Below are 10,364 nucleotides of genomic sequence, written 5' to 3' on the forward strand. Positions count from 1 at the left end.
ATACCTATCCTTCTCAAACTATTCCAGAAAATTGAGGAAGATGGAGTACTCCCTAACACATTCTATGAAGCCAACATCACTCTGATCCCCAAACCTGACAAGGACAACACAAAGAAGGAGAACTACACGCCAATATCACTGATAAACATAGATGCAAAAATCCTCAACAAAATTTTGGCAAACCGAAGACAGCAATACATCAAAAAGATTATACACCATGAGCAAGTGGGATTTATACCGGGGACACAGGGATGGTTCAACATCCGCAAGTCAATCAACGTGATACACTACATCAACAAAATGAAAAACAAAAACCACATGATCATCTCAATAGATGCAGAGAAAGCATTCGACAAGATCCAACACCCATTTATGATAAAAACCCTCAATAAAATGGGTATAGAAGGAAAGTACCTCAATACAATAAAGGCCATATATGACAAACCCACAGCCAACATCATACTCAATGGACAAAAACTGAAAGCCATCCCTCTGAGGACAGGAACAAGACAAGGGTGCCCACTTTCACCACTCCTATTCAACATAGTACTGGAGGTGTTGGCCAGAGCAATTAGGCAGGAAAAAGAAATAAAAGGAATCCAAATAGGTAATGAAGAAGTAAAACTCTCGCTGTTTGCAGACGACATGATCTTATATATAGAAAACCCCAAAGAATCCATAGAAAAACTATTAGAAATAATCAACAACTACAGCAAAGTAGCAGGGTATACAATCAACGTACATAAATCAGTAGCTTTTCTATACACTAACAATGAACTAACAGAAAAAGAACTCAAGAACTCAATCCCATTCACAATTGCAACGAAAAGAATAAAATACCTTGAGATAAACTTAACCAAGGAAGTGAAGGATCTATACAACGAAAACTACAAGACTTTCTTGAAAGAAATTGACGACGACATAAAGAGATGGAAAGACATTCCATGCACATGGATTGGAAGAAGAAACATAGTTAAAATGTCCATACTACCTAAAGCAATATACAGATTCAATGCTATCCCAATCAGAATCCCAAGAACATTCTTCACAGAAATTGAACAAAGAATCCTAAAATTCATATGGGGCAAGAAAAGACCCCGAATTGCTAAAGCAATCCTGAGCAAGAAAAACAAAGCCGGCGGAATCACAATCCCCGATTTCAAAACATACTAAAAGCTACAGTGATCAAAACAGCATGGTACTGGTACAAAAACAGGTCCACAGATCAATGGAACAGAATTGAAAGCCCAGAGATAAAACCACACATCTATGGACAGCTAATCTTCGACAAAGGAGCAGAGGGCATACAATGGAGAAAAGAAAGTCTTTTCAACAAATGGTGCTGGGAAAACTGGACAGCCACATGCAAAAGATTGAAAATTGACCATTCTTTTTCACCACACACCAAAATAAACTCAAAATGGATCAAAGACCTAAAGATTAGGCCTGAAACAATAAGTCTTCCAGAAGAGAATATAGGCAGTACACTCTCATCAGTTTCAAAAGAATCTTTTCGGACGCTATAACTCCTCAGTTGAGGGAAACAACAGAAAGAATAAACAAATGGGACTTCATCAGACTAAAGAGCTTCTTCAAGGCAAGGGAAAACAGGATTGAAACCAAAAAACAGCTCACTAATTGGGAAAAAATATTTACAAGCCACTTATCCGACAAAGGGTTAATCTCCATAATATACAAAGAACTCACACAGCTTAACAACAAAAAAACAAACAACCCGATCAAAAAATGGGCAGAGGACATGAACAGACATTTCTCTAAAGAAGATATAAGTATGGTCAATAGACACATGAAAAGATGCTCATCATCACTAATCATCAGGGAAATGCAAATCAAAACTACACTAAGATATCACCTTACACCCGTTAGATTGGCAAAAACATCCAAAACCAAGAGCGACAAATGTTGGAGAGGATGTGGAGAAAAAGGAACCCTCATACACTGTTGGTGGGAATGCAAACTGGTACAGCCACTATGGAAAACAGTATGGAGATTTCTCAAAAAGTTAAAAATAGAAATACCCTATGACCCAGCCATCCCACTACTGGGTATCTATCCTAAGAACCTGAAATCAGCAATCCCAAGAGTCCCATGCACCCCTATGTTCATCGCAGCATTATTCACAATAGCCAAGACGTGGAACCAACCTACATGCCCAGAAACTGATGATTGGATAAAGAAGATGTGGTATATATACACAATGGAATACTACTCAGCCATAAAAAAAGACAAAATTGGCCCATTCGCAGCAACGTGGATGGACCTCGAGGGTATTATGTTAAGCGAAATAAGCCAGTCAGAGAAAGACAAACTCTATATGACTCCACTCATAGGTGGAAGTTAACATATTGACAAGGAGATCTGATCGGTGGTTACCAGGGAAAAGGGGGGGTGGGGGGAGGGCACAAAGGGGGAAGAGGTGTACCCACATGACTAACAATAATGTACAACTGAAATCTCACAAGCTTGTAATCTATCATAACATTAATTTAAAAAAAAAAAAAAACTGACGTGGGCTTGGTGAGCCGAGGAGTTGAAAGAAAGATTTCTTGGACTCTCAAGGTCTGGTATGAGGGCTCTTTTATTCAGAGAATAGCATGGGGACAGGGCCTGTGGGCAGTAAGAGCTGCAGATGGGGACAGGATGCATGGGCAGTGAAGAGCTGCAGCAGGGGGACAGACCCCGTGGGCAGTAAGAGCTGCAGGCATGGGGACAGGACCTATGGGCTTGAAGAGCTGCAATGGGTTGAGAGTAGAGCTTGTTTATAAGGCATAGGTATGTGAGTTATTTCTTTACAAGACAAAGGAAAGGTCAAGTGAGAAAAGTGGTTGAAATGGTATCAGCACAGGTGGGGTTGATCATTGGGTCGTCCTATAACTTTGGATACGAATCAGGTTGAGTCAGGTCAGGACATCCTAGACTTCCCGGAGGATGATATAGATGGCGTGCAGGCAGGACGCCTTGGGCTTCTCTCCCTGGGGAGCCTTGATCCTCACCGGAAACTATAATGAGATATCACCTCACACTTGTCAGAATGGCTATTATTAAAAAGACAAGAAATAATCAGCGTTAGAGAGGATGTGGAGAAAACGGAACTCTCATATATTGCTGGTGGGAATGCAAACTGGTGCAGCTGCTGTGGAAAACAGTATGGAGATTCATCAAAAAATTAAAAATAGAAATATCTAATGATCTGGCTATTCCACTTCTGGGTATTTATCCAAAGAACATGAAAACACTAATTTGAAAAGATATATGCACCCCTATGTTCACTGCAGCATTATTCACAATAACCAAGACTTGGAAGCAACCTCAGGGCCCATTAACAGATGAATGGATAAAGAAGATGTGGTACACACACACACACACACACACACACACACAGGAATACTACTCAGCCATAAAAAAGATGAAATCTTGCCATTTGCAACAACATGGATGGACCTTGAGGATATTATGCTAGTCAGATGGAGAAAGACAATTACCATATGATTTCACTCATATGTGGAAGATAAACAAACAAACGAACGAACAAACACAAAGATACAGGGAACAGATTGGTGGTTACCAGAGAGGAAGGGTGTAGGAGGAGCGTGAAAGGGGTGAATGCGCACATATGTGTGGTGATGGATGGAAACTGGGCTTTTGGTGGTGAACACGATGCAGTCTACACAGAAGCCAAAATAAAATGATGTACATCTGAAATTTACATAATGCTGTAAACCAATGTGACCTCAATAAAATAAAAAGTAAAATAAAAATTAAAAAAATAAAAATAAAAAAGGCATTTTAGGGGTGATGAAAATATTCTAACATTGATTGTGGTGATGGCTGTGCGACTCTGAATATAGTAAAAATCATTGAATTACGCACTTTAGGTGAATTGTATTGCATGTAAATTATACTCGATAAAGCTGTTGTAAAACGTTTCTAAATAAGCATTTTCTGTTATGATAAACTCATTAATTTTTTAATTATAGCCCAATCATCTATTAAAAGGCGATACTTTAATTTACTAAACTATTCCCCTATTATTGGATATCTGGGTTGGTTCTCCATTTTGGCCAGCATAAGAATTGCTACAGTCAACTTCCGGGTACCGACGACTTCTCTGTGTCCCGAATTAGCTCCTCTCAGAAGCTGAAATATTGTGCCAACGTGTCACACTGCTTAAGCGTTTATTATTTATTGAGGGCTTACTACTAGTCAGGTGCGGATCACACTAAGTACTTTATATGCGTTATTTCTTCAAATCCTTCATCACCCTAAGAGGTCTGTTCTATCCTTGTTTTCAGAAGTTGAAACTGAAGCTCGGGGAAGACCGCTGACTCACCAAGTTCACAGAGCCAGTGAAGACGAGGCCAGGTGCCTGCCCAGCTCTGCCCGGTCCCAGCGGCCATGGTCATCACACTCTCTCATCAGGACTTAATTTTTTTCAAACCTTGCTAACTTTCAATGGCAAAAATGCTATCTTGTCCTAAATTGTTTTCCTTTCTTACTGATGATGTTGGATATTTCTTTGTGTTTGCCAAACCAAACACATTTCTTTTTTTGTTAATTACCTGTTGTGGCCTTCCCCGTAGTTGACTACATAACTTGAAGGGTGAATAAAGTGTGATCGATGGCTTATCGACATAGTTAAAAAGAAAACTTTTACAAGTCTTAGAAGTCTCCTCAGACATGGAGGCACCTTTAATGATGGCTGACGTGACACAGGGAGCTCCTTGCTGTCAGGGTCTTTGACTCAAGGGCCTGGTCTCGCCTCCTTCCTTCCACCTGGCCGAGCCTGGGTGCAGACCTGGGAGCAGCCCAGTGCAAGGGAAGGCTGTGGGGCTGCGCCTCTCCCTTCACAGCGATCTTTCCATCCTCTGCCGAAGCAATCAATGCTCAGGCTCCCGCTCACTGCTCTGCTCCCAGAGCATTCAACCAAAGAGCGGCTTCCTTTCCACAGTTATGTAGACAAACATCACAATGATGAAGATGCCAAACACTGCAAGCTTCAAGCCCACCGGAAAACTTTCCAGGTTCCTGCTCCCGGCACTCCTGGTCCCTGGGCAGCAGGCCTTCTCCTTGGCGATATTCCATTCACTGGCTGTGGCGTTCGATGCTCTTGCGGGACACCTGTGAAAACATTAGTGGCTCCTGGTTGTGTACAGCTACCACGTGAGCACCCCTTAAAGTGTGTGACCTTGGGGCCCACGGGAGCCAGCATGGTGGGGCTTCAGGGCGCAGCTCTCGTTTAAAACCTGTGCTCATTTCAGCAGGTGTTATTAACAAGGTGCCCAGGGGATGTGAGAGCTCTAAATCCACCCACCTCTGTGACATCCTTCAGTGCTGCCAGGCCTGACTCAGGACTTACAGATCCCCTGGCCCCACTGGGGCCCCATGTGAGTGGATGGGGCATCCGTACAAAGGCCCCCTGGTTTCTGTCTTCATGGCTGCGAACACTGCCTGACAGGGTGGAGATGGGACATGCTTTTGAATTCTGCTTGTTTTGTGTTTAAAAGGGCAAGAGGATGCTTTCTGAAATCTTTTAGAGAGAGCCGTATGTCTCCACCAGTCTAATCTAGGAAATCTGCCAAAGTTTACTCAGAAGTTAGGGAAATTTCCAGAAGGCTTTACTTTCTGACCAATGAAATGGCCTGTCTTGCGCTTTTATTTCAACTACCTGCTCTTTTGTTTTTCTCCTCTCTCCCCATTTTCCAAGACACAAATAGGAGTAGATGTCTCCAAATGACTCCACATCAAGAAACCCGGGTTCTGGTCTCAGTTCATCCCCCTCAACTCTCTGGCCTGTTTCCTCACCTCTAAATGTAAGTGGTGAACTAGAGAGCACGTGAGGCCCCTTTGGGTTTGAAATCAAGAGACGTTACAAATCTTTCTTCTTTCGCAACAGATTCTTTTCAGACTCAAACCCTTTACAAAAATCTAAATAATGAATTTTTTCCCCAGGAGTTACATAAGACAATAACATCGCCTCACATGCTAAGCAAAGCTTACCTTATTCTCTCGGAATGCTTGCCGTCCAGGCAGGAGATCTCTGGGACTTTCGATTTAGTGGTGGAAGCCTTAGGTCTCTAAGGAACAAAAAGGAAATATCAAGAAGAATTATCGTTTCTACTGTCTTGCACAAAGGACCTTATTCTTTATTCTAGAAAAAGTCATGCCATCAGAAGTGTGATAGAAGTTCTCGGTGCAGCAGGTAGCTTAGGTTTTCATGACACAGACTTTAAGTTCGCCTTTATTCTATCATTAGCCAAAACCTCCAAGTTCCATGGGGTAAATACTTCACTTCGGTGACTCACAGGTGACAGCAGACACACCAGCGACGGGGGTCACATGACACCAGCGCATTCTGTTCTTAAATATCGCCTCTCTATTTTGCTCTTATTTGTACTTTTTTATTGCTTGGAGCTTTTCTTATGAGCGTGTGTCATTTTTATACGACGAATAAAGTTATTTTAAAAAAACAAGTTGGCCATAAACAAGGACTAGAAAATAATTTAGGAAAATGAAAATATTCTGTAAGAGGGATAGAAATAGGGGCAATCGTGTTTTCTTTTTCCAAAAATTCCCTTTAGGTTGTTATTTTTCAGCAATGTGAAAAGGCGTCGCTCTCTGTACTTTTGTGTCCTCCCGTGGAACAGAGCTGTAAAGATCAGTTGACTTACTGCATGCAGAGTGATTCAAGCATCTCTTGGCACATGAGAAAGCATTCGATAGTTGTTAGTAATAACGATTATGATAGTGACGATTCTCATTAATTCCGTGTGCTGTCTTTCCTCATATGTTGCTTTTCCTCGCTGGTCCATTCCTATTGAAGATCCAGGCCTCACCATCCTCAAATGTCTGCAGTGTCTGGGCTGGGAAGTGCCAGGAACGTGAAGACATTGTGTCAGATGATGACGGCGCACCATTTACTGAGTTTATTAACTCACTGAGGCCTCCCAGACCACCTGCCCTCATCCGGTAGGCACTATCATTGCTCCATTTGGGAGATGATAAGTCTGAGGCACAGAAAGGGGTTAAATAACTTGCCTAAGGTCACACAGTATTCTGACTGGAGCTTTGTGTTAGAACCATACACTAGACTCCTCTCTACCCTTCAGTTTCCAAAAATAATTTCCCTCCTGCAAGAGGTCTTCTTTGTTATTCTTATCCACTCAGACCACTCATCTATTCTATATTTCTTCAGCTCTAATGTACACGTTCTGTACTTTACTTTATTGACCTGAAGCTTTATTTATTCATTCAACAAACATTTGCAGTGTGCTGCTGAGTGCCAGGCCCCATGCAGCTTTGAGGATTTCTGGAAGGACCACTATACCATCCTGTCCTAAGCAACTCGCCACTGACCGTGGTTGTTTCATGAGTGTTCTGCATCGACGTCCTTCTCCCTATCAGACCACCTGATGGATCTCACGGAGCTGCCATCTACTCTCTTTAATCAAGCTGCAATATCTACCACTTGGGGGCATTGGTCACTCAATTTCTGCCCCCCTTCCAGGAGCCCAGGACCCCAGAACCTCAGAGGAGTCTCTGACACCTGCTGTGCTGCCAGAGGCCTCCTGGTACAGTGGGCTGCAGACAAGGGAATCGGGAACTGGAGGGTTCCCAAACACATGAGAGGATGATGGGACTCGCCTCAGACAGGGAAAGGAGGACCAGCATCAAGACAGAACAAGAACCAGAAGGAAAGCCAAAAGGACACATTCTGACAGCAATACCAAGATAGATGGACTAGGGCGTGGTGGAGGGTGGGCCAGGAGAGGGGCACATGGCATTCCTGTGAGTCACCGAGTCACCGAGAGAAGGAGAGCCTGGTCTTAGCGCCGTTTTCAGGACGCCCCAAAGAGCCTACAACTCTGGTGAGTCTGGACCACCCCCTACACAACATGTTGTGACACGTGGATGGTCTCCGCCCAGGTTGGGTGGGGAGTGCAGGGCCTGCTGTGCCATCATTTACTGCCCGTCACCCCCTTCCCAGGACAGGCCACCGACGATGAAACAGCTGCAGCCTCCACTCCTTCCCCTCTACTCCTCGCCCCACCTTCTTACAGAAGATGTTCTCAAGAGCGGTTTACTGACACCCAAGCAGGGCCTCTGCAGACTGTGGGAAGCTGTGCCTGGCACAAGAGCACCACCTCTGAGGGAGCACAGTCCCCGTGTGGACGCTGTGGATGCACAGACCACAACTCCCCTGGGGAGAGAAGCAAGGGCTTTTGAGGAAGAGGGACTTTAAAAATCCTCACCAAGATGCCACGTGAGGTAGTGGCGGCCTGCTCACCAGGAGACACTTCAAACTATGTCCAAGAGTGCTGGGAAAATCTTTACAAGCATGTTCTTTTTAAAAAACTTTTTAATTACAGAAAGTTTACATATACAAAAGCAGACATTAGGATAATGAACCTCCATGTACCCATCACATGCAACTTCTTTTTAATTCTCTTCAATTTAAAAATAGATATGTTAAATAAAGCATTTGGGGTAGAAGTCTGTCGCAAAATCAAATTATAGGATTTCACAGCTCTTAGGCAATCAAATCCTCCCGCCCCCACCCTTGCCACAAAGAGGTTGAGGTCTTTGCTTTCTTTTCCTTTTATAATTTATTTCCTTTGCTATCGTTCATATGTAGAGTTCTCCTACAGTGTGTAAAGGTAGACATTTTGATTTTCCAAAAAGGAGTAATGATGGCCTATCAAGTTGACTGGGCAGCGATCAATAAACATATAAACGTAATAATTATAAAGACTATATAATGAAAAAAAGGGCTATCAACGTTAAACACAGTAAACAGAGTTTAAAATCGCATATCCATAGTGATGGCCACTGTGTGAACACAGGCCGGATACACACAAACGAGAACCAGAGGAAAATCAGAAAAACAAAACCAGTTTTTGCGTCAAGTGGCATGTTTGTAGTTGATTGATTTTCATCTTTAACAAATTCCTTTAACGCTATTATAATATGGTTTTCACTATAAACACCGTTTACAATGGAACTAATAAATACCGGTGTTCATTTAAGCGACGGCTTAGAGAGGGGAAATGGTGCCGGGGTAAATGTGACGTCTTCGCTCCTTTCCCCCCACGCCCGGAGCTGGAGTCTGCAAGGACGGCTGTTTTTGCAAAGCATTCACAGCTGAGAGCGGGGAATTCGTGACCTCGTCTGCTTCTCCACCCACTTCGCTCACTCTGGGCATTCAAGTCAGAAAATTACACCCATCCGCATGCTACCGCTCACAGCTGTAGTCATAAATGTAACACTTCTGAGATATGTCAATACAACATACCACAGCTGTCTCACGACAATATAGCTAACAGTTACATGGTATTTCCTAGGTGCCGGGCACACCTCTAAGCATTTTACATAAATAAATTCATTTAATTCTAAATACCACACTATGAGGGAGGCACTTTTATTACGCCCATTTTACAGATGAGGAAACCGAGCCGTGGAGTTGAAGCAGCGTGCCCACGGACGCATGGCTGGAGAGGTGGTGGAGCCAGGAGTCAACCCAGGCGGTGTAGCTTGGAACCATGTGTTGTCCTGCAGAATGACAGTGCTGCTTTACCAGAAGGCAATTACAAGTACCGTGCTCTGAACGTCTGTTATCTTGGGCACTCAACACGCCTCCATTCACTTAATCTTTCTAACAACTCCAGGAGGTAACCTTTGTTATCACCATTTTATAGGCGAGGAATCAGAGGCTTATAGAGCTGAACCATTTGCCCCAGGTTTCACAATTAGTAAAGGGCTATAATTTAAACCCAGATATTCCGGCTCCAATGCCTATGTTTTTTGTTTTGTAATATTTCTGTTGGGGAAACTCATCATTAAAAATATATCAAAACATATTTCTAAAACCTGTTTTCATTAATTAATAAATTATCAAATCATTAATTAAGTCTGTGGAAGTAACACTTGGAGCCATCAGATCTCCTCTTAAACATTTTGGATGAATTGGCTTTTCAATAAGATTTTTCCAGGGACTGGCTCAGTGGTGTAGTGGTTAAATTCACGTGCTCCGCTTCAGCGGCCCGGGGTTCATCGGTTCGGATCCTGGGCACCGACCTACACACCACTCATCAAGCCATGCTCATCCCACATACAAAAAACAGAGGAAAATTGGCACAGATGTTAACTCAGCGACAATCTTCCTCACCAGAAAAAACATATTTTCAGGTAGACTACTTTGTGCTAATTCTGGCCTCTTGACCTATATCATGTTAAATCTGAAAGTGGATTGTATCTGAGCTATTGTGTCATACTGTACTATATTAACTATCCAGAGCCAGAAAGAAAAATCATTTTCCATTATCGTTAAATCATTACTCATCAAAAAA

At 42.9% G+C, this 10,364-nt stretch overlaps 1 protein-coding gene across 1 annotated transcript in view; it reads right to left on the reverse strand.

Annotated features, from left to right (window-relative positions):
- Window positions 1-4,940: 4,940 nt before the first annotated feature.
- Window positions 4,941-10,364, reverse strand: part of LEMD1 (LEM domain containing 1) — a 28,961-nt gene continuing 23,537 nt past the window's right edge. The window contains exons 4-5 of the mRNA XM_046680527.1: window positions 6,019-6,095; window positions 4,941-5,139 (exon numbers count right to left, since the gene is read on the reverse strand). Coding sequence (XP_046536483.1) covers window positions 4,941-5,139; window positions 6,019-6,095 — 276 coding nt within the window. The remainder of the gene's footprint in view (window positions 5,140-6,018; window positions 6,096-10,364) is intronic.

The sequence above is a fragment of the Equus quagga genome, chromosome 13 (genome assembly GCF_021613505.1).
Source record: "Equus quagga isolate Etosha38 chromosome 13, UCLA_HA_Equagga_1.0, whole genome shotgun sequence".
Taxonomy (NCBI): domain Eukaryota; kingdom Metazoa; phylum Chordata; class Mammalia; order Perissodactyla; family Equidae; genus Equus; species Equus quagga.